Source organism: Xiphias gladius, chromosome 19 (genome assembly GCF_016859285.1).
Source record: "Xiphias gladius isolate SHS-SW01 ecotype Sanya breed wild chromosome 19, ASM1685928v1, whole genome shotgun sequence".
NCBI classification, from domain to species: Eukaryota; Metazoa; Chordata; class Actinopteri; order Istiophoriformes; family Xiphiidae; genus Xiphias; species Xiphias gladius.
This window is the reverse complement of record NC_053418.1, coordinates 6880015-6904784: the sequence shown is the minus strand read 5'-3', so window position 1 is coordinate 6904784 and position 24770 is coordinate 6880015. Positions and strand designations below refer to the sequence as shown.

At 38.2% G+C, this 24770-nt stretch overlaps 2 protein-coding genes across 7 annotated transcripts; one reads left to right on the top strand and one right to left on the bottom strand.

Annotated features, from left to right (window-relative positions):
- Positions 1-5381: 5381 nt before the first annotated feature.
- LOC120804992 (coiled-coil domain-containing protein 158-like) lies at positions 5382-18881 on the bottom strand. Of its 5 annotated transcripts, none has more exons than XM_040154790.1 (24): positions 18407-18461; positions 18215-18272; positions 17240-17391; positions 16458-16606; positions 15874-16061; positions 15660-15769; positions 15259-15580; positions 15102-15157; positions 14233-14343; positions 13983-14064; positions 13524-13643; positions 12353-12568; positions 11982-12218; positions 11620-11788; positions 10311-10463; positions 9817-9929; positions 9156-9314; positions 8410-8502; positions 8058-8180; positions 7467-7630; positions 7069-7131; positions 6779-6846; positions 6127-6308; positions 5382-5556 (listed from the first exon to the last, which is right to left on the bottom strand). In XM_040154790.1, the coding sequence occupies exons 5-23, from the start codon at positions 15988-15990 to the stop codon at positions 6175-6177; spliced, it is 2610 nt and encodes an 869-aa protein (XP_040010724.1). In that variant the 5' UTR covers positions 15991-16061; positions 16458-16606; positions 17240-17391; positions 18215-18272; positions 18407-18461; the 3' UTR covers positions 5382-5556; positions 6127-6174. The 5 variants fall into 5 exon arrangements, with proteins under 5 accessions (XP_040010724.1, XP_040010723.1, XP_040010720.1 ...); XM_040154789.1 differs by having other exon boundaries at positions 17240-17407; positions 18407-18455; XM_040154786.1 differs by lacking the exon at positions 17240-17391 and having other exon boundaries at positions 18407-18881.
- LOC120805009 (cyclin-G2-like) lies at positions 18190-23519 on the top strand. 2 transcript variants are annotated; one of them, XM_040154831.1, is made up of 9 exons: positions 18190-18279; positions 18942-19092; positions 19696-19819; positions 19952-20089; positions 20295-20545; positions 20686-20764; positions 20857-20955; positions 21780-21982; positions 22637-23519. In XM_040154831.1, the coding sequence occupies exons 3-9, from the start codon at positions 19697-19699 to the stop codon at positions 22746-22748; spliced, it is 1005 nt and encodes a 334-aa protein (XP_040010765.1). In that variant the 5' UTR covers positions 18190-18279; positions 18942-19092; position 19696; the 3' UTR covers positions 22749-23519. The 2 variants fall into 2 exon arrangements, with proteins under 2 accessions (XP_040010765.1, XP_040010764.1); XM_040154830.1 differs by lacking the exon at positions 18190-18279 and having other exon boundaries at positions 18883-19092.
- Positions 23520-24770: the final 1251 nt, after the last annotated feature.

The following is a 24770-nucleotide window of genomic DNA, read 5'->3' as shown; positions in this document are numbered from 1 at the left end:
GGTTACCAAGCAACAAACTGGGACGTGTCGCGTGGCGGATTGTTTTTTTTTTTTTTGACCTCCTCTACCGCTGCACATGGTCTCGTAGAGTCTTCCGGAAACCGATCAGATGAGTAACTGATACTGATAAGGAACTGTGGGGAGTAAAAACACGCGGAACATTTTCCCTTGGTAAGTTACGTTGAACGCCCTTTCGTCTGGGCCTTTTTGCTGGGTGACACCTCAGTTGTCTATGTCTTCATTTCGGCTAAGGAAACGCTCAGCAGTTGCTTCTTTAGAAGTATTTAGATAAAAGCAGAAATACTACAAATGTAAAAAAACTAAGTAACTAAGTACATACTTACTCGTGTTCTGTACTTAAGTACAATTTTGAGGTACTTGCCTACTGTACCTGAGTATTTCAGCTTTATACTACTTTGTACTTCCACTCCACTACATTACAGAGGGAAACGTTGTACCCTTTACTCCACTACATTTATCTGACAGTTATAGTTACTTTTCAGATTAAGACTTCACATATAAAATGCATGATAAGCTTAGAAAATGTGAATTATTAAAATAGAGGTGTAGCTAGCATATATATATGTATATATACATATATATACATACATACATACACATATATATACATACATACATATATATATATATATATATATATACATATATATATATATGTGTATGTATATATACATACATACATACATACATACATATATACACACATACATACATACATATATACATATACATACATACACATATATACATATATACACATACACATATATACATATATACACATACACATATATACATATATACACATACACATACATATATACATACATACACACATACATATATACATACATATATACATACATACATATACATACATATATATATACACATACATACATATACACATACATACATATATATACATACATACATATACACACATATATATATATACATACATACATATACACATATATATATACATACATATACACACATATATATACATATATACACACATATATATATACATATACACACATATATACACACATATATATACATACATACATATATACACACACATATACATACATATACACATATATATATACACAAACATATACAGACATATACATATATATATACATACATATACATACATATATACATAGATATACATAGATATACATAGATATACATACATATATACATAGATATACATACATATATACATAGATATACATACATATACACACACATATATAAATATACACATATATATATATATATACACATATATATATATATATACACATATATATATATATACACACATACACACACATATATATACACATACACACATACATATACACATACACATACACACACACATATACATATATATATATGTATGTGTGTATATATATATATATACACATATACATATATATATATATATATATATATATATATGTCACAGCTAGCTGAGGTGTAGTTAAGTTCAGCTACTTCATGTAGAGTTTGATGTTTCGATCTATTTTAATAATTCATATTATCGCAGGAATAGACAAGACAAACATGTTACAGTATATCATTGTAGGCGTGTACAGACTGCTATGTAAAATGGTCACTGAGCTGCTTCATTTAGACCTACGGTATTTGTATGTCCATGTCAACTGGCAGCAGGCTGATGTGTTGAGAGGAGGCGATGAAACTGGACCCCCTCTGCTTCGGTCAAAGATTTAAATATTTCCGAGACAGGGGCCAAATTCTCTAATGTAGCAACCTTTGTCAGTCTGTTGCTGAGTGGGAAAGACTAGAATAACAAAAGTACATTGTTGGTATTTTTGAACTCCTCAAACATACTACAGAAAAAAAGAAAGATGTCATGCTTTTAAGAAAATTGAGACGATTAAATGGCGTCCAGCCGTAGGGCAGCAACTACTGATTATTTTAATTGTTGATTAATGTTTGATTACTTTTTTGGATTAATCGTTTATGAAACCTCAAAAAATTGTCAAAAATGCCCATCACAACTTTACAGAGCTAAAATCCTCTATCAGGGTATATGCAGTTTTATATCATGATATCATGATCTGTTCTGCTACACTAAAAATAAACTGTTTTTAGTTTTGGATCAAATAACCAAATAGGATTTTCCATTTTTGGCTAACAAATATTCACCGTATTTCATGCAAAAATCATTCAAATCGTAAAATCTCTTAGACTGCTGGTTCAGACAAACGTTATTCAACCCCATGAACTTTATTTCACATTCTGGTGAGATCAAAAGACGCGGGGGGATTTGGGAATTATTGGGGAAATGTCATTAAATGATTTGAAGAATTGAAGGAAATTTAAGGGGACAATCTTTAGTTGGTGGGGTCAGTTCCTTTTTTTTTTTTTTTAAGCATTCATTCGAACACGTTCCACAAAACGTTTCATAAACCTATAATGTTGGTGTGAAGGAATCATGTAACAAGACAAAGGCAGTAGGCAGGTTAAAGATACTTTCACATTCACCCCCAATTATTAAAACTGAAGGTCAAATCAGGGCATCTTTTCCACTTCAACACAAAATCTTTCGAGTTGAAGAGGAGGAGAAATAGTTCCTTTCGCAAACAGATATACCTGAGTGACTAAACTTTATTTTTATTCTTATTTAAAGTGACATGAAACGACTCATATGCTTATTTCCTCTGTTTGACTTTTGTCCTTAAATTAAATCTACAGTTGTACGTTTATACAAACGCTATAAACACACACTGCAGAGATGACTGTTAGGAGTTCTAGTTGCTCTTTGTTCGAAGGTTTTACATTACATTTGTATCATATGTTAAACTATAAATTTTGCTTTATAAGATTAGTAAAGCTCTTATTTTTTTGTAAAATCTTCAGGTACAAGGAGAGGTCGCAGTTGTTGGCGTTTGGAAAACGTGAGCCTTGATGACCTCAGCGATTGCTTGTCGGTCTTATCCGGGGCCCAGAGAGGCGTCTCGCCGGTTATCTTCCACGGCAGTCCAAACCACAGCCCCACTCAAAACCCTCGAAAGAGCATCCCTAAAGAGCATGCTTGCTTCTCAAAACTGATGACCCAAAAGCAGATTCGCAGAGGCTATGCGGCCGCTGTGGAGGAAAAAACTCAAACAACATCCTTTAGCTATGCACCCGCACTACAAGGATCATATGACTCCAGAGGTGAGTGGAGATGACAGCGCTTTGGACTACCAAACTGTTATGTGCCAGAACAATGAGGCCTGTATTAAAGCTTGAGAGGGGACAGATTAGTGAATGAGGCCTGAATGAAGCAGAATACGTCTGTCCCCTGTTAAAACATGATTACATGGCACCATCTTTTCTCTCCAGTTATTTGATAAGGCGGTATCTGTTTTGAGCCCGCACATGTGCGTAAACAGCGCTTCTTCACTTCCTTTGCCTGCAGCAGACCATGCAGAGGAGGAAGAGGAAAACTGTACAGAGCCAAGTAAGGAAGACATGAACAGAGGAAAACAATGAACTTCTGTCAATAAAACATAAGTATACTGGAAATTTGATTGGTAGTATTAATATAATCTAAATTACTTTGATCCATTATTCAATTCAAAATAGCTGACTATGGAAAATAAACAAATGAATGCACAACTCTGTCTGTAATAACACAACACATTGCTTCTAAACCTTTTTACAGCAACCCTGATGTCCAAAATCCAAGTTCCGGAAACCCTTATTTACTACAAATGAATGGAAACGGCACCAACAAAGACCAGAAGGTCAAAGTAAATCAACTGAGCAACCATGAGGATGTGGAAGTAGCTGCCCAACCTTTCAGCAAATGGTTTGTTTCACCGGTAAGAGCAAGTTTGAGACACGAGATAATATAAATGCTACTGTTTGTCCAGCCTTAGACAAGAACTAACATAATGTTAAAATGGCGAAGGGACTTATGTTTGACTCTTGCAGGATGAAGAGACCAATGTTACTGAATCTGCCATACGGGGAACATTTTCACAGTGATCTTCAACAATCCTCATCACCACCTTCCCCCATTTAAGGGGAGAACGCCAACAGTCTTAGTTCAAGAATACAATCTCGTCACAGCCACAAACAGGGAGGGCGGTTGCATTTCAAAGGCCGCCGAGCCAATTATAGTACAAAAAGAGTAAAGTTGACAAAATCTTAAGCCCCAAAAAAAAAAAAAAAAAAAAAAAAACAGGAAAATACCCCTTTGGCTGCTGGTGAGAAAAACATCCACAGTAAAGAGCCTGTTAACTGAATCCCAAAACCTGGAAAACTGGCACAGATGAACCACTGCAAGACCCGGGCAACATGTTAAAGGAACTGGATTTTAAAATCCAAACAAGTGAAGAGGACTACCACCTGCCACAATAATTCATGTCCCTTTACTATCTTTTATGCATGGGGAACAGGTGGTTTGATGACAAGATGAGGATGAGAAACATATGTACAGTATGTAACCTAAACTGTCAGGAGTTATGTAATCCTCAATGGACTGAGAATTATAAAAGGCAAAAAGCAAGACCATAGAGGCCGCCTTCAAAAGACCAGCGTACGTCATCACAGCACTCGTATACAAGAAAAGGTATTTATAAAAAAATAAAAAAAATAAAAATCACAGAGAGAAAGAAAAAAAAGAGAGCAAATGAGGGCAGTGGTTTTACTGTTTGATGGGTGCCTAAAATTAACCTCAACTGCCAATATAGATGCTGCATTGGTGCCTGACTTTTTGTCCCCATTTAACTTATTTGTATCATCAGGGTTTCTATAGTGTTCAGCAAATTAAATTTAAAACATTTTAATATGACATAGAATGTAATTTAATACCTTTTTCATAGTTCTATGTACAGTAAGGCCTACAAATATTTATTAAGACCACTAATGTATATACATTTGTCATATTTTGTCTGTACTTCCTTGCTGTATAGAACTGATGTATGGATTAACTAATTAAAAATAATTCATTTAAGATTTTACTAAAATTGACACTTGTTCATTATGAGTTGATGAGCTTCCTAGCTACTGTAGCTAGCAGCAGTGACAGTGTTTGCGATGGTGCTAAAACTCCACAAAAAAGGATTGAACAGCCTCTCGCAGCAAAATACTGCCTATGGCAGGCAAGAAAAAATGTTCAAGCCTTTGTAAATAAACAGACTTAAGGCTCATTGAAACTGTTTTTTAACTTCTAAGGTTTTCCGTTGGAGGGAACTGAATTCAAAGCTTTTTTAAGACTTAATCACACATACGAGGAATTTGACTCTGGTTTCTGGTGGCTCTCACTGTACTTACACACAGTCCCGAGAACAATGTGTAGGAAGAAGTACGCGTACAGAATACAGATTTTTAAAATTTTATTTGACAACATTCCTGGCTTATCAAACACTTCATTTTTTATAAAATACTTTATTTAAAACGATAAAGTAAAAAATTCACCTAATTAGGGACTTTTATAAAACCTTCTTTTGACATCCAACTTCATCTGGTGAGCCTTTCAAAAAATGATCTTTCTGTCTGTAAGACAAAAAATGTGAAGTAATTCAGTAAATCAGTCACATTTAAACATTTCTATGTAAACCAGTAAAAGTCTGTGAGCTGCTGAGCAACAAGCTTAACAGGAAACACCTCCTGCTGCAATGGACTTCAGTTGCTTCATTACATCCTCCTGACACCTCAGGCTTGCGCTGACCTGACCTTTGTTGCAGTGCTACAGTTGATGATGATGTCTGTTTTATCTGTTATCGATCAACTGTCACTATTTGACTTGTGAGGATGTCGTCCCGCTTTCCCTTCACATTAACACAGTGTGAAATTGTCGTCTCAGCCTTTGAAGTAGCCACTGAACTGATGCAGTATCATGAGAATAATTAATAATAATAATAATAATAATAATAATAAAGATCTCTTGTCATTACTGTCCACTGAAAATGTTAGATTTCTTATAGTTATTTATTTTTCCTACCAGAGTAAACTGTGTACTTGAATAATCTTGAAGTGTGCTCAAACACAATCTATTACGCAGTGTTCCTGAACATAGTTTTTATGTTAACTGTGTATATAAGATGTACGATATAAACAACTCACTGAAACGAGGAGCCAGCCTCAGGTCTTCTGTGTCGTGTCCTGTCAGTGTTAGCTGTTTGGGTCAGAGGTGAGGAGGAAGTGGACGGGTGACCTGCGGCCCAATGTGAGGAGCTGTGGGGAGGATGTGTACCTCACTGCAGCCGCTGGACTCGGTACAAAACGGCCTGGATAAGTCATAATATCTATGTTAGAGAATGAAATATGCACAGTTTGCTATATTTATTGGGTTTATTTTTTTTTAAGGCTGCAAATAATGAATATTCTCACTACTGATTAATCTAATGATAATCTCCTCCATTAGTTGTTTGGTCAATAAAAACGCCCGTCACATTTTCACCAAGACTAAGTTGATGTCTTTCCCGCCCAACAATCCATATCTCAAATTAAATTTATTTCCAATTACATAAAACAGAAAAAAAAAAAAAGAAGGAAATCCTCATATAGGAGAGGATGGAACCAGTGAATAGATGCCAGTTTTGCTTAAAGAAAAATGACTTGAATGATTAATCAATTATTAAAATAGTTGTAGATTATTTTTCTGTTCAATTAATCGTCTCACTGTTGGGGCTCTAATAGGAGGATAGGAGTAAAATTTGGGGAAAAAAAGGCATCTTTTATTGGATTGTGCGAAAATAACAAACTGAAAACTCACTCTCACTGAAGGATTTGTTGTCGATTATTTTCCCGTTCAGCTCAGCTGTCATCTGGAAATGCGGCTCACTGTACACAGCGCATGCACAAACAGACACGCATTACATCACATTACGCAGCCTGCAGTACTTTGCGGCTTCTTGCATGTTGTGTAAGGGGGTAAAACGTCAAATGAAGAGATGGAGTGACACTCTCATAGCCTAAAGGCAAGTCATGTTCAGGTCATTCAAAAAAAGAAAAAAGAAAAAAAAAAGTGACCCTGAGTTGCTTAGGTCTTAGCGCTCTCCCTACCTGCTGCAGGTTTTTCTTCTCAATCTGGAGCCCGCTTTAACTTCTTGGGCATTGTCCGTACTGCTGTAAATGTAGGAGAATATTAAAATATAAGCGAGACATTTCACAAGAAAATAACACATTCCATGAGTCCAAAACAGATAATTTAAGACAAGATTTTTGAAAGTATATGATGTCAGTAGCTCGTCTGTTTTTTTTATTTTTTTAATGATATATTACAGTACAAACAGTGAAACACAGTGTGGTCGGTGAAACTATTCATATATGGATCCTCCCTCCTCCTCCACTCCAGTGACTTCCCTCTCACTTAGTAGCATCACATGATTTTCAGATATGACCTAAGATAGCCTGAGAGCCAAGTTAATCCCTGCAGTGTGTGGGAACGGAGCCAGACGTACAATGTGGTCCTGTGCACTCTCTCTGGTGCAGACCTCCTCCTGTGGAAGCTGCTGCCAGCAGCGCTGTTATCGCTGTGTGGTCTGTGGTTCTCCGAAATCACTCCTCGCAGCTCTTTGACGAGAGACCTGAGCTCCCAGGCGGAGCTCTCCTGCTGCCTCTTTGACTTCAGCAGCCAGAGGAGGAGTAGGAGGAGAAAAAGACAAAGTCAGTGCAGTGCTGTGGTGATGTCAATAGTATAAATAGTTGCTCTGATTAGCATGCATTTGAACCGAGAAACCATGAATGGTGGACAATCTTACTCAAGATCTTTTAACCTAGTTAAGTCAGTAAACGCACATAAAATAGCAGTATGAGACTATAAGACAAAAAAAACCAAACAGTATTTCACTGCTGTATTGAAATGATTTACACTCTGGTTTCTCTCCTTACCACAGGAATGTAATGCTGTGTTTGCGTGTGTTTTTAATTTAAAGGCCGAGCAGATGTGCTGAGCTTGTGTCTGAGCAACCAAATAAACAATGATTCACACATGCACTTGATGGGCTGGAGTCATAGGAGATAAGCAAGCTATAGAGAATTTCTGACTGCACCTTGATCTGTGTGTTGGAGGAGTACTGGGAGGAGGGTGGAGCAGTGACTGCTGACGGGGTCAGGGAGTCCAGGTTTGGTGGAGGCACATTCACAGCTGTGTGCAGATTTTGACCGTGGAATTCCTACAGAAAATATAAAATTGGTTATAACTTTGTTTGTTAAAGGATGCTCAGTTCCCTTTAAAAAACGCCATAGAGTGAGTCTGACTAGATTAAGACATTACTATCATGCGAGAGAAGCTTAGCATAAAGCATCTAAATTAAATATTGGTATATTTTTACATACATAGGCATCCCGTGTACAGGGTGGATAAGCCCTTTTCCCTGAGTCTTTGTATGTAATCAGCTCTACCTTCAGGTCGAGGGCATGTTGGAGTTTCAGACGATAAAACTCCTGCTCCTGCAGCTGGATGAAATCTTGACAGTCTGCAAAGCTCTCTGACATCTTCGGAAAGATACAAGAGTATGTGGAAAAATAACATAGTGATGGAGACAAACAGAGGCAGGACAGGGCTAATAAGGGTTTTTTTTCCTATAAACTGAACATATAAACTCAAATTTTGGTTTTGTTCCAGAGGCAGATAAAAACTGTTTGAGGAAAAGTGACGCCAACCCCTTTGATATGTAATGAAAGTAAAACTTGTTATTGTTATTGAGATAATGTTAGTATTTCTGGTGTAAGGCAGCTGCTGATCATCAGACCCTTTCTTTTAAACCTTTTCAAACCATATACTTTTTTAAAATAATTTTTTGGGGCATATTATGCCTTTATTAGACAGCAGGCAGTAAACAGATGAAAATAACAAGCGAGAGAGATGGAAAATGAAATGCAGACGGACGTGAACCAGGTGCGCTGGTCTGCACTTGAAACTCGGGGCCACCAGGGCACCGTTACCATTTACTTTTAAAAACAGAATATATTTTAGTACAAATGCTTAGTCTTCATCATTGAAAGGTTTCAAGAAACCTTTATATAATTGGGTGTGTACTGTTTTGAACTGAAACTCAAGTGTTTGTTTTAGCCTGTCACCATCTTATTCAGCCTCTTCTAAAAGCCATATACTGTTTAGAATAAAATAAAGTGTAAATGAGCCCCACCTTGTGAAGGATTGCCTCCAGCTGACCGATCCGGTCCCTTAATTGTTGGTCTTTGGAGTGAAGGGCCTCCAGCTCATCGGCAAGTTGTTTCTTCTCCTCCCTGACGAAGGTGAGCTCCTGGAGCTGCCGCTGGTTCTCCAGGCTCCTGTAGCGCTTCTCCTGGACAGCGAGAACAAAAAAGTGTAGCAAATGTTGTTAAAATGCCAGATAAAAATGTATTTAATATTTACTGTTTTGTGGGAATGAGCAAAGATGTCTCAGTAGAACAATTTGGAAGGAAATTAATTCTAAAGATCTGATTTATAATAGCTGCTCTGCTTCGAAAACACCGGAACTGGCTCAGATGGTCACTGTTTAATTTTTCTTGTTGTTAGTGATAAGTTTATTGAATGGCTAACTTGTCAACAGCTGAAATTCAATGTTTTATCCAGGCATTCATAAAACAATAAAAAAGAACTGACGGTTTTTTTCATTATTGTTCATCATGTAACCTAGGAAAAATAATATCACATTTATATTTTAAAAGTTACAAGAACTGAGAAAATAAAGTTAAAGTTAAATTACTTGAGTAGCCTAAACAAGCCAAATGATCTAACTTTAACTTGACTGGGGAGAAGCCAGTGAATGGTCTACACACACACTGGTGCATGAAGTTTTTCACCTGGTACAGCTTCTCCACAGTCTCCTCCAGGTGTTGGATTTTGCCCTGCAGAGAGTCGACCTGCTCTCTTCTGCCAGTGATCTCCTTCTGCATATCCATGGCTACTTGGAGGCCTGAGGTGGAGACGAACCCACAAGACAAAGCAACACAGAGACAGAATGAGGGCAGAAAGAGCAACATGCACATAAGACATCAAGAACATAAATCAGAGAGCTTTAATCTTGGACAGGCTTTGTACATGTCAGCTTATATCTCTCAGAATGAAATGCAGCTGAGGAGGATATATAATATTTGCAATTTGACTGAACCCTACTAATAATTTTTTGTGCAAGAGCCGTCAGTATTCCTAGATTTCATTACGATCCAGAGTAAATCACTGTTATCTGTCCACTTGATCACAGATTAGATGCAAATCAACAGAATTTTCTCTGATCTTTCTTTGTACGTGAAGCCTTTTAATTAAGTCTCAGTTTAAATAATGACGTGGATCTAACCGTGTCCATCGGCTCCTTCCAGGGTCCTCAGGGTGCTCCTGACCTGGTCCAGCTCGTCGTGGGCGTTCCTGAGCTGACTCTGAAGCCTCAGCACCACACCCTCCTGCTCTTCGTTCTTACAGCTGTGGAGCCGTTGCAGGTCCTCGTGCTCCTCTGAAACCATGCCCACACAAACACATGCATTATATCCACAGAGAGAGACACACACACACACTTTAACGCATAAGCAAACACGCGCAACAATGGAAGGGCTTGGTTGACAGGGTAAACATACCAAACATGGTTCTTTGTTTTTCTAACACAGCAGGACAAGAGCATTTGATTTGGCAAAAAACCGTGAGAGCTGAACTCTTTCTAGAAACAGCACTGTAGGGAGCTATAATTCCTATTGAATGAAAGGGCCTGGTTACACTAACCTGCCTGAGAGGTAACAAAAGTCCTGAAGACCATGGTGGTTGCTTGGCTTCATACATTATAGCGAAAGTTAATATGGAATACTATATTATGTGGTAATTAATAAAACACAAAGATTATTGTGATCTTAACAAGGCATTTATTTTATTGTCTTCTGTCTTTTATGTCATGGTTTCAAATAAACATAGCTCAAAGGCCCGGAAAACACAATGTCTCGGTCAGGTTCTTACTACGACTAAGGGAATTTTACATGATTGCACATTTTTCTGCCAAATTTACAACAGTTCTGATTATTTTAAATAAGTTTGAAGTTTTAAACTCTTGACAAATCATACCCAAAGATGTTTTTCAACTTTGATTGTCACTTACTTAATCATTACTACCAAATTTAATAGAAAAGTACTTTTGATTTGAAACCAGGTTTTTCGGGGGCTTTAAAAAAAAGTTTTTACGTTCCAGATTCAGATTTGATTAGAACTGAGGATGGAGTTTGAATTGAATACATTCTGGAGAATGTTTTTGTGTTTTCTGAATATATTTCCAAAGCATGGAATAGGAGGAGAAAAATAACTTACAGATAAATACTTTATACTTTAAGTTGATTACAGATTATAAAGTATTTATTCAAAACATACAATGTGTCAACTGACATGAACTGGTGCATAAATGTGTACGCATACACGTCGGAATGCATGGTTTGTTGCTGGTTAATCTGTCAGACTAATCCAATGAGGTCACATAAGTGACCAGACATGTATAAAAACTATTTAGTCATTACTATAACGAGAAAAATACAGTACACAAAACACATTTTTTTTTCCTAACCACTGTTTGGGATGCATGATGAATATTGGTCTCCTGTGTGTTGATACACATTCAGTGAAGCTCAACTCACTAGTGAGGGTGAGTAACTGCATTCGCTGGATCTCCAGCTGGGTGGTGAGGTGCTGTTTCTCCAGAGTTTCCTCCTGGACACGCTGACTTTGGTCAGCCAGAGACGCCTGTAGCTGCTGCCTCTCGTGCTCTGCAATGGCCAGGTCGGACTTGTACTTAACTAACTCAGCCTGATCAGCATATGGCACAAGAGGGAGGAAGAAAGAAAGATTCAGAAAAAAAAAAAATGAAGCTAACGATTATGCAGAAAGGTATTTGGGGTATGGAAGTCAATGGGAAGAAGAAAAAATATAAAGTCAAGGAATTGATAAGGGAAAGTTATACTTCAGGGATCTCGTCTGTCATCATATTTTTATTCCTGACCTTGAGCTGCTGAATCTCCAGCTTCTGCTGGTTTAGCTGGTTACTGAGGAGGCCGTTCTCTTGGTGAAGGTTGTCGATGGTGCGGCTGTGCTGCACTGTCTTCTGGACGCTGCTCTCCATCTGCACCCTCAGAATATCTATCAGCTTCTCGCGGTCATCCAGCTTCAGCCTCAGCGTCTCTCCTTCTACATTAAGGGTCTGGCACCGGCTCTGAGCTTCTTCCAACCAGGAAAGATGCTGGAAAAATCAGTTTATCTAAATTTCAATGAGCAATCAAAACTGGCAGCTAGTTAACGGATCATGGTTTATATATGATCTAAATGGTATGTTTCAAAAACCTACAACTCGTACAGTAATGCATGATCTCTTACCTGCTGGGCCTCTTGCTCCCTGAGTTGGAGTTCCTTGCCTTTCTCCCGCAAGAGTTCCTGGGATTTCCTCCCCTCCTGGGCCGTGTGATCCAGCAGAGTCTTTAGGCAATTTTTCTCCTCCCCATCTCTGCGAAGCTGCTCCCTGGCCTCCTCCAGCCCTCCTCTCAGGGCTTTTACCTCCACCTGGAGCTCACAATGCTGCTGCTCACCACACCTCTGGAGGATAAAGCAGGAGGCACAGTGGGCTGACTGTATTTAAAAAGGACAAAACAATAATTATCTTTTCACAGTGTGATCCCAGTGATGGGAGAGAGACTGGCTTGACATCTCATCTTGTGGTATTCTCGTTCTACATGTTCGCATCTAGATGAAAAAAAGTGTAGTAAGTCAAATGTTAAAGCATCACCAAAATGAACGGGTTCCTTGGACAATTTACATGGGTTGAGTGATCAACAGGTAAATACAGCTACTCGCTTAATCCGGTAGGTTTCTGTGTCTTTATTGGAAATGTGTCGATATCCATTTCCTACAGTGCCAACAAGGTACTACAGTATATTTGTTCATTACTTTTACATGTTCGTATAGCCTCACAGAAAGAGTGAACCGAGCCTTAACATCACCAAATCTAGGACCTGCCCCTGAACCATAGCCTTGTACTGTTGGCATGACAGAAAAGCCTTAGGGACTAATTGTAATTTGTTAAGAGAAAGAGCATCTTTCATTTACTTCTCATCCAAAACAAGTCACAAAATTGTTGCCCCATGATACAGTTACCCCTACTGAGAATAAATGTATCATGATCATTATTAGAACAGGCACTCTGGTCTCTGTCAGTAAACCTGTGCCAGCAAAGCCCAACCCTTAACAAGAGCCGCCAGCTGAGCCTGGCAATCCTCTTTGACTCTTCCCACCTGTGTCTTAAGCTTTTTTTTTTTTTTTTGACCAAGAAGATTACACACCCCCAGCTCTTTAAATCGCTCCATCATAATTAGGCTACACAGAACTTAAGTATCATTCGCATTACATCATGCAAATTCAACCTGCCACTTCGGTTTCCACTTTAAACAGTGTCCTTTAATGTAGACATACATCAATATGAGTGACTTTGGGTATAGTAACAACACAAAGAGAAAAAAAATGCTGTTCTCGTATTCATGGTTTCCAGGAGCACCTTAAGTTGGTAAAGCTGGGACTGAAGCTCCTCTGCCTGTTGTAAAGATCGCTCTCTCTCTCTTTGGGAATCCACCAGCTCAGACTGAACCTGAAGGAGCTGCTGCCCTAGACAATAAACCTGTAATGTCACAAATGACATTCAAAAACCAAATAAAAAATTATTTTAGTCTTCATTCTGGCATTGGAAGAATCTGTGTTTTCTTGACAGGACAAGAGTTCTATCAGTGTTTCCTCCCTGCATTCATTACATTTATAATCAGAATTATAACACCAGCACAATCTTGGTAAGAACCCAAGGTGGCTGTAGTGCTTGTCTTGTCTTCAAGTCACTTTGGTCTTACTGATTTATACATCTAGTGCAGTGGATAAATATGGCTGGTTAATATTAACATTTATCAGCCTCAGTGTCTCATTGCTTACATTACTGCTGATAATATTATTGTAGTATCTTCCTTACCTTATCTTTATGGCTGGAGAGGGTTGACTCAAGTTCACTGACCTGACACTGGTGCACTGATGTCTGTCTCTCTGCAAGTTTCCTGGGCATAGAAATTATATATGTTTATATATGTAATTGTTATATAAATTATAAAACAAATACAGTCATTCAGAAATTCAACGCTGTCTGATCTTTTAAGTAAATAAGCCTTAGACTGCAAACTTCCTCGGATAAATCAGGCGTGAAATGATTTGGGAATAACACTTACTTTAGCAGCTCCAACTTGACACTTAAACTGGCACTGTTGTAGTTTGAGGAGCTCAGTTTGTCAGTCAACAGTGCCATCTCCTGGCAAAGACTTGAAATCAGGACTTCCATTCTAAGACAGTAATGTGAAGAGTGCTCAATAACACTGCTATGGTTGGCATACTACACTTTTTTATACTTTAGGCATTTTTTCTTTATTTTCTGAATTGGAAGGGATGAAGTAAAAAAACAAAAACAAAAAACTACAAAGAAAAAAAAACATAATTTGAAATGGAACAGGTAAGCAGCTGCAGCTGGTAAGCATGGCAGCCCTTGCTGTCATTTTGGCAGGCACATAAACTATACTGTGCTCAATGACCATTTTCTTACTAAAACTATGTTGACTAACAAGAATTTCATTTGGCTGTGAGTACACTTGCTGTTGTGGTCTGTTCACCAAAAAGATTTTTTTCCTGCACCTTCACATCCTTTTTTTAAACAATGAACCACTACTTGAGCCAGAAATTAAATAAAATATGCTAAAAATCATAATGAAATGGTATTACAATAATCATTTAGTCTATAAAATGTAGAAAATATTGAAATATGCACTTTGTAATTTACAGGGTGACAAGTCCAGTGCTCAAATCCTTTGTTTTATCTGACCAACAGTCTGAAACCAAAAGATGTATGTATTGCTATCATACAATATATGACCATAAAAAGCAACAAATCCTCACATTTAAAAATTGTAAACTTGAGACTATTTGGCTTATACGCTTGAAAAGTGACAAAAATGATTAATCTATTATCAAAATAGATGATGATTAATTTTCTGCCAAGTGACTAAATGATAAATCGACTAATCTTTGCAGCTCTACATTAAATTACCTTTGTTTTTGTTTTTTTACTCCACTGGATTCTTCACTCCCCAGATTTTCTATTGACTGCCATAAAACAGATGAAAAAAATAAATCAGACATAATAGGAAGAAAAGTCTAATTCTAAAGTACACTGAAAATGATGCATAACTGCGTCTAGTACTTACCAAAACAAGTCTCTTCTGTAGCTGTTCTGTCTCATTGTTAAAATCCTCAGTTAACTCAGCAGCTGAGGATTGCTGTCTTGAAGTATTTGTGACGTTAGGACTGGTGATGGAGCTGTTTCCACACTGTTTCTCGTGAGATAACAGTGAAGAGTACGTCTCCTTCATAATCTGTTCCAGTGTCTCTACTTTCCTGTTAAGTGCCAAAGCCTCATCCTCCGTCTCCTGCAGCTTCTGGTCCGCGGCCCTTTTGATGTTTTGGAGCTCTTCCAACATGCAGAGCATCTTTTCCATCTGAACAACATGTTTCCTCGAATCCTTCAGTCTAGAAATAAAAAGATCTTTGGGTCAAAGAGATTTTAAACACTTTCTTTACTGGAGTGAAATTTTATCAGTGTGTTCACCTTAGGTCAGAAAGGACGTCCTTCTCCATTTGGACTTTATGCAGCTTAGTTTGCAGGTCCACAATGGCTTTGTCAAAAGTGAATGTCTCTTGTTCAGGTTGATCAAGTGTCTGTTTTTGGGAAAATAATAAATTATATAGTGAAAGTATTACCAATGCAGTCATTCACACGGCATCAAACTAAAAAGATCCATGGCTGAAGTACAGGTATAAACCTTGCTGAGCTGCAAGTCAGACAGCTGTTGAAGACAGTCATCTATTGCATATTCCAACACCTCCTTTCCAGGAGAGCTGATTTGACTTTGAGCCACCTCCTGGTTTAAACTATCCATGCCACAGACCAGAGGCTTAGCCACTGCCTGATGGTGGGCTGGAAGGATAGTGGAATCCCCAGGTGAGTCCTCTACCAAAAGAGCACAGGAAATTTAAAATATGAACTGTGTATGTTGTCAAAGTTAAGGGTTGGTGAAATATGTCATCGTTTAATAGTCATATAGGCTTGACTTTTGCTCATCTTGACTTCTTCTTATAACATTAAGCTTTCCAAAGTCTTTCTCCCCTACACATGTGGATATCAAGTCTAATGATTTAGATTCAACCTTGTCTGAAGTTAAATCTCCTAGATAACTGATTGAACCTTCAGCTTTACATGTACCAGTTTGGGGGGGGGGGGGTTATATCATAATGTGTGTGAAAAATGAAATCTAATATCTTACTTAACATCATAACAATATTAGTTTTTCATCTGTCTGGCTGCAGCTACATAGAGAACGTGTTGTGTGACACTGCTTGTACTCACCGACATTAAACCTGTGGTTGTGGCAGCTTTGTCCAGGTGGGCTACCGATACCATACGTGTAGCCAAACCTCTCCAAGGTCACTTTGGTTGCATTTTCCACCTCTTCTTGAAGTCTTTGGGTTTCCTTGGTTCGTCTGTCAAGCTCCTCACTGCCAAAAAATCAAAGGTTATACAGGAAGTTTATAGTATTCAGGTGATTTGATGATAACTTTTTTTTTAGCGGGGTTTTGAACTGTGTTTTAGTGTTTGGCTTTTAAGATTAAATGATCTATTTGATATTAAATTTTTTGTGACTGCCTTTTTATATCTTGGGACCATTGTTGGATATAAAAGCTCTCATTTCAGGCTCCGGGAGAGAAACTGACCATAAAATGAAATTCTCTATGACCTACCCTGAGCACACAGGCAAGTGACCTTAGTGCCTTTTTTCACTCAGAATTAACCTTTAGGGCTCATGTCGGGTTTGTCACCAATCTGCGTTTTAAAATATAGCTAAAGTGCAGCCATTTCCCTCCCTGAGTGACAGAGAGAGAGTAATGCATGCTTTTATATCCAGCAGATTAGATCATTGTAATGTCTCCTATCAGGTATGCCCAAAAAAGTCATACATCAATTAAAACTGATTCAGAACTTAGCTGCCCGAGTGCTTACCAGGACCAGAAGGAGAGTACAACATTAAACCTGTTTGAAAATTCTATCACTGGTTGTCTGTCACTCTCCATATTGATTTAACATTCTTTTATATGTACTGTATTTAAAGCACTTAATGGTCTCGCACCAACCTATTTGTCTGACATGTCTCCAATCTATGAAACACGGTGGCCTGTCAGGTCCTCAGGCGCGGCTCTTTTAGTCGTTCGACAGTACAGGACAAAACCTTTGGGTGAGGCAGTTTGTAGGTTTCACGCTCCGAGCCACTGTAATCTGATAGCAGCTGAAAGTGATGATATCTTTAAACACAAACAAGCATGTCCTTATATCTATTTTCAGCTCCATCCAGCTCAGTAATGCCACATATTGCCAGTAAATTTACAACAACAGATCAGCCTCTGAGAGATGTCCTTATAAAGCTTAGCCTTCTAGGGTACAGCTGATTTATTGGTGACACTATTAATGTGTCTCTTTATCACAAAATAAAAAATTCTTGCTATTGTTGTCATGGGATGCAGTGTAAAAATTATCTATGATCATTTAAATACATGTTTCTGAGTTTAACTCTTAATTTTCTTTGTTTATCTCCAAATGCTCATAGCTGCATTGCCACGTTGAGGTACAAAAAAAAAAAAAACAACGCTGATAATGGTAATAGTAATGTTCTGTTGTCTTTTCAAGTCCAAAAGCCTACCTTTTCAGCCTGGCTTTTGGTTAAAATGGTTTATGGCCACTTTTATTTTTATTGTATTCGTGTTTTAAATTGTTCTACTGCCTCACAAATTGTATTTGTCATTGTCTTTTATCCATTCTATCTAGTTTTATTTTATTTCTTAATGTTTAACATAATTTTTTCATATTTTTATTTGTTTTATAATTACTCTTTCAGCATTTTGTTTCTGGTGTGCATTAGTCTCAGATTGCTGACATTTTAACTGCCTTATTATCAGCTATCATCATACTAATGGATTGATTGATTGCTTTAAAATGTCATTTCTTTAGATTGGTGTGGTTTGTAGTTCCGTTAATAAATCAAACTAAAAACAAATATTTTGATAAATACCACTAGATGAAATGAGTAGTTAACTTAGGGTAAGTAACGTTACCTAAGTTCATCCAGTGTCAGGCTGTTGAATCTCGGCCGAGGAGACGTTTCATGAGTCTCTATAAAGTAAGTTAAACAAATGATTCGTAGAGAGAATATTTCAGCAAAAGCAATACATTAAAAAAAATCTGCTTAAAGAGCTAGCTGAAGGGCAAACAGGTGATTTCCTTAACTTAAACCTAAGTTAGCTTACCAGTTGTTCCTGCTGCTGCTTGTGTTAGTTTTCTATGCTTCAGTAGAGATTCAAAATGTAAAACGTGACAGCCATTTTTGCTGAAAAGCCCCAAATTCTGGGGCTCGGGAGGCTGAAACCCCGATAACATCTGTAGTCACTTTAGTAATGAAGCCATTTATATAAATATTTGCAAGCTAAACTATACAAAATAACCGGTCTTTAATGTTGTTCTACGTAAAGTTTCAACACCATGGAAACTGTATCCCCTAGCTAATTCCTTGCTAGCCTTATACCGTCAATAATTCGACCCATCTTGTCGGTAATAGCTGGATAACATTGAGAGACTGGTTCTGTTAGTCGAAATAATAAAAGTTCCTCGGTTCAACGACGTGAAATTGATGGAAAAGTAACATTAGCGCCGACACTTTGAAATAATCCATCAACATCCGCTTTTTTTCTGCAGTTTTTTTTTTTATGTGTGACGCAAACACCAGTGGTGCACGATGGGCAACGTAGTTTAGAACCAATTCAGTGTTCTTGTTTGTTTATTCAGGGCGGACCCTCCCTTTTCAGCGGGGATTAAGGATCTTGTTTTTAACATTTGTCGCTCATCATCGTTGTCAGAATGGAAACATGAAGAACTAAGAAGTGTAATTGAGTTGCAGCGCTGTTATTATCCTGCACGTCGGCGGCTTCAGGGCAAGGTAAGACGACGGTTTGTTGATTTACGATAGCAAGCTAGCTAAGTTGGCTAACATTTATGTTTTGTGTCTGTGAAGCCTGCAGCTTTTTGGGATATCTTGATGTTATTTTTCACATTAGAATAGGCGAATTAAGTTCAAACAATGTAAATCTAGTAATTCAACCTCTTCTGAAATATGTAACAGTGTCCTTTCTATGATTGATTACCTGACCTAGTTTCTGTTCTGTTCAGTAGACGTTTACTTTTAGCCTAAACTAATGTCGACATGTCAACATTACCTTTGATTGATTTGATTTTTGTTTAACTACTTTTGCTTCAGCATATTATTAACACAAATATTCCCATGAATAAGTTTATAAGTTTTTGGGTGGTGTGTGTGTGTGTGTGTGTGTGTGTGTGTGTGTGTGTGTGTGTGTGTGTGTGTGTGTGTGTGTGTGTGTTGGGGGGTGATTCTTCCAGTGATACCTGACACCCAGTAGGTGTGGTTTAGGAGACCATATAAACCTCTTAACCTCTCTCTAAAACGTTGGGAAACAGAACAGTTGTTGTGGATTTTGTTTTGGACTACTATGATGCAGAACCATTGAAATATGTTGTTTTCCAGGATGAGGGATCTTCAAGCTGTTGACAGCTTGCTCTTGAAAGAGCTGAAGTCATGTTGTGTGAAAGAGTACAACTTTCTTCCCAGAGAGACTGGCCTGAAGCTGATGGAGTCAGCCTCCACAGAGGTAACCCACTGACCTGATTTTATGTTTTTTGGCTGTCTGTGCAGGCACATAGGTTTGCTTTAAAAAAAAAAAAAAAAAAAGTGTATGCCATTTCCACTAATGTACATTTAATATGTAATGGTCCATTTTCAGAATCACAGTGGAGTGTCGGCAAAATGCAGAGACACCAGAGTGGAGGAACTGTGGGGCCTGACCAGTTTCTTTGGCTACAGCACCCACACTTTTGTTCAAGCTGTCAATTTGCTCGACAGATTCCTCGCTATTATGAAGGTTAGAATTTAAAAAAGCGCTCCAGTGTAAAATGTCGTTTGAAGTTAAAACATGAATCTGTATATTGTTTTGTTTTGTAACCCCAATCTACAACTTTGCTTGTTTAATATCACGTTCCTATCACCAATGCGACAACAGTAAACTTTTTTGACCACGAATCGTGAGATGCTGACTCACACTTGTCACTGTTGTGTTATTGTGACAGGTGCAGCCCAAACATTTGCCCTGTATTGGAGTCTGCTGTCTTCACATCGCAGCCAAAATGGTCGAGGAAGAGAGTAATGTCTCACCCACCCATGAACTCATTCGCATCAGCCAAAGCAAGTTCACTGTGTCAGACCTCTGTCGTATGGAGAAGATCATCTCAGAGAAGCTCAGTGTGGAGCCCAAAGCGGTGACAGCCTTAACCTTTCTACACCTCTACTACTCGGCCTTCACATCCCTGTCTGCTGGAAGGTAAACATTACATTTTCTTTGACTTACCTTTGCTGTTATTGCTGATGCATTGCTCCAGTTTGCATGGAGTTGGTCAAACAGATTCTGCTTTATGAGGTTTGTACTGGCAGATCACATTAGGATTCCCTCTATATTTTAAGGGAGGAGATCCCAAGCATTGGGAGACTGGAAGCCCAGCTAAAAGCCTGCTTATGTCGGCTTGTTTTCTCTAAAGCAAAAGTAAGAATTGTTCTCAGGCGACAATATCTCAGCATAGCAGCATACATTTTGAGTCCGGGGATTTATTAATCTGCTGTTTTTCTCATTCACAGCCATCAGTGCTGGCACTGTCACTCATTGCTCAGGAGTTCGAAGCCCTCCAGTCCTTCACCTCGTTTAAGATTGTCCAGCAATTCCAAAGACATCTGAAGGTATAAAAAGAGTAGCGCTGCTAAGACTCTAGTTTGCTAAGGCTGCAACAACTGAATATATTCTCAATGAATCAATATTGTTTGCTTTATAAAATTTCTGCATTTATTTAAAAATGGCTAACACGAGTTATTGGACACTATGGTAATGTCTTCAAAATCTTGTTTTGTCCAACCAATTGTCCAAAGCGGAAAGATGTAATCATAGGAGAGAAAAAAATTAAAAAAAAACACTTTAGAAACTTGAACTAGTCTTTTTTTTTTTTTTTTTTTGCCAGTTTGGGTTTTAGCTTAAAACTTAAACAATTAACTGATTATCAGAATTGTAGCCAGTACATTTTCTGTCTAATATCATGCTTCCACTAGGTTCCTCATAGTGTCTAATGTTAGATTTAGATTTTCGATAAATTTTAACTTATTATATTATTTATGTTCTTGACAAATAATTGTAATTGCTTTGTATGTTTCTCTGGATTTTTTTGTCCGCTGCAGTCAGAATGAGAGATTCCATAATTGACTACATGGCAGATTATCATGTTTTAAGACTAGAATAGCATCTTGAGCAGCATTTAAGTCTCTTATGTGGTTAATATGCTAAAGTTCTGTTTCTTTACTCTTCCAGTTTCAGCCTTCCTTACATTTCTTTGCTTTGCATTATAAATACTTGTGTTGAAATTCTATAATGTTGCGTGGCCCCGTCACTGCCTGACCACGTGCACTTGTAGTATGTGTGGAAAAAAACAACATCTGACTTGTTGATGACAGCATATTTTAAGACTATTCCAGTCCGCAGCGTCTCAGATGTTTCCTGTTTGTCGTCTTCACAGATCAGTGACAGTGAGCTCCTCCACTGGAAGGAGCTTGTGGCCAAGTGCATGACTGAGTACCGCTCAAGCGAATGTAACAAGCCAGACAACAAAAAGCTGGTATGGATTGTGTCCAGGAGAACAGCACAGAATCTTCAGGCCAATAACTTCAGTGTCCCTGCTCTGCCAACTATTCCTGAGGGGAGCTGGGATGAGAGTGAGAGGTTAATAGTCCAGTTTTTCCATTTTATTCTAGATCCAGTTTTTTACAGTAAACAATTAGGGATTGATAGCTACTTTACATTTTATCTTTCTGTTCTCTTTTTCCTTTTTTTTTTTTTTTTTTTTAAATTGGCCAAGACCCTAGTAAAACACAAAGGTAGCAGCTTCTTATTTTAAACTGACTGTCGCCGTTGCAGGTTAAAACAAACAAACAAACATCACCAGCAGCAGATTAGATCAGATGTAGCTATTTAATGCTAGTTCAGTAAAGATTAAAATGAACAGTGTGGCCGTTCTCTGGTTCCTGTGCTCTCTCTAGCTGGCGTTGGTTTTTCATATAAAGATTTTTTTGTGAGTGAAATGCTCTATAACGCCGCCAGTAGATTGCGTTATTGTGGTGTAACAGGGTGAAGTGATCGGCTGGTCACATTGAAGAATCTCTCAGTTACACTTTGATGCATACCGTATTAGCATTTTAATCTGATCAGCAAGAAACTGAAATGGGAATACAGAGTGAGGGGGGGGGGGGCACTTGCAGAACCAGCGGCCTCTGGCATTTTGCAACTGTCTAGGACAATAGTTCATGATCATATGAGGTTGGACTTTGCATTTAAGCACAGTATGTGGTGTACGAATGACGTCCTCTTCTCTCGTAGTGAGGACTCCTGCGAGGACATGAGCTGCAGCGAAGACAGTCCATGCGGCTCGCCGGGAAGTGACGGCGAAGGAGCCTTCTTCCCCTCCGCCTTTCTCAAATGCAGAAAGTGATGAGTCCCCGTCGTGCAGCAGCGCCGGATGTGTGTTCGTACCCTGAATTGTAGCTGATTTTAAGATGGTCACCATGTTTCAGCGCAAACCTGCATGTCACTTGTGACACGGTTTCTATCGTTAAGTGCCTGTGTTGATTCAGTTTATTGTCGGTTTCTTTAATTGTTTAAAAAAGAAAAAAAAACAACATATCGTATTAATGCAAACTGGAAAATTGCAATATCTTGGCAGCTTGATGGCAATACATCTGAATGTCTTTTTTCCAACATGTTCTCTCTGCGTTTGTTTGTGTCCGAGCTCGACACATTCCAGGAAAAATAGTGAAACACAAGGAAGAACCTAATGGATGTCAGTCATGAGGTACACTCAATGTTGAATACCAGCTAACACACTAGCACATCCTCAGTCTTTTTTTACGACAGTTTTTTATATTCAGTGCCATACATACGTATATACAGTACTCTGCAAATGTGTGTTCATTTACATACATACACAATTCTAATGTGACATATACGACATTGTAGTGTTGAAATATCAAGCTGTATATGCATGGATACATTGAAATATGTGATTATGAATGGATGTTCATGTTTACCAAAATAAGCTTACTGTAAAAAAAAAGTTTAAAAAAATGTACATAACATGTAAAAAAGAAGAAAAAATTTTATGTTTTGTGAACGCTACATAGTGTGTGTATTATTTGGATGTAATGTGGAATATGTTTGAAAGGTCAGAAATAAGCCTTCCAAATAAAAAAGTAGTTTTTATCTACCACTTGTTTTTTTTCTTTTTCAATTCTCCACCAGCGATGAAGTTGGGTCATTATCTACAGTCATTGTAGAAACCTGTGTTCACAGTTGTATTAAAACTGAACACTGCCAGAGCAGCAATAAACCCAGATCAAGCGGAGCAGGATCAGGAAACCAGCATCATGGATAATGTATGTTTACCCATTGAGAACAACCTGAAATACTGATTTATTCTGGTTCCACTGTAGTGGTGTAACAGTGCTACACTGAAGAAATGGATGAAACAAAGAACTGTGAGAGATCAGCTGGCTTCCCCACATACACGCACATCTATGTTTCTTAACGAAAAAAACCACGCTACACATAATCACTGAAACAACAAAGATTATGGATTTCATGACATATCCTTCATCAATTCACCCATGAAATTGTCACATTGGTCGCCCTTCCAGCAGGTTCCTACATCTCTGCAGAGGACTTCTGAAGCTCTGTCAGAGTGACCGCTGGGTTCTTGGTCACCCCCCTGACTAAGGCCCTTCGCATCTGGTTAAACTTGCTGAACTCTCAGCAAGAGTCCTGGTGGTTCCAGACTTCTTCCATTTGACAATTATTGAGGCCACTGCGCTCCTACCTTCGCCTTGACCTATCCCAGAATTTCATCGCACAGGTCTACGGAGAGTTCCTTGGATTTCATGTCTTTGTTTCTTTCCTGCCTTGCAGTGTGAATTATGCAATCTTATATACACAAGTGTGTGCCTTTCTAAACTGTGTCCAATCAATTCAGTCTGTCGCAGTCGGGCTCCGGTCAAGTTCTGGACCCATATCAAGGATAAGTAAAGCAAACAGGATGCACATGACCCCAGTTTTGACGGCCAAAGAAAAAGGGTCTGAATACTTTTGTAAATGAGAGATTTCAGTTCTTGATTTTCTTCTTTTAACAAATTTGAAAACATTTCTAAAAACATGTTTTTACTCTGTCACTATGGATTACTGAGCGTAGATTGATAGAGCGAAATGGCAATTTGATCCATTTAAAATTAAATCTACAACAATAAAATGTGCAAAACATGAAGCGGCCTGAATATTTTCTGAAGCCACTATAATGACTGAAACAACAAAGATGCTGGTACACAACACAAGCTTATGTAATGCATAACTGTGCCACAGAATTAAAAACATCTAGAGGGTGCCAGCTGACCAGTCAGGGTTTGCTTTGTTTGTATTAATGTGTCTGAATGTGATTCTGAATGTGAGTTGTCAGCGGTACAAGACA

Bases quoted from the DNA above. Each gene is read 5' to 3' on its own strand.
- LOC120804992 (XM_040154786.1), bottom strand. From the start codon at position 18,536: ATGTTATCGGGGTTTCAGCCTCCCGAGCCCCAGAATTTGGGGCTTTTC. The intron at 12,219-12,352 runs GTAAGAGATCAT...TGATTTTTCCAG, and splicing joins GGGAGCAAGAGGCCCAGCAG to CATCTTTCCTGGTTGGAAGA. The intron at 6,309-6,778 runs GTGAGTTTTCAG...TCTCTAACATAG, and splicing joins CAACAAATCCTTCAGTGAGA to ATATTATGACTTATCCAGGC.
- LOC120805009 (XM_040154831.1), top strand. From the start codon at position 19,697: ATGAGGGATCTTCAAGCTGTTGACAGCTTGCTCTTGAAAGAGCTGAAG. The intron at 19,820-19,951 runs GTAACCCACTGA...GTCCATTTTCAG, and splicing joins TGGAGTCAGCCTCCACAGAG to AATCACAGTGGAGTGTCGGC. The intron at 20,956-21,779 runs GTATAAAAAGAG...TCGTCTTCACAG, and splicing joins AATTCCAAAGACATCTGAAG to ATCAGTGACAGTGAGCTCCT.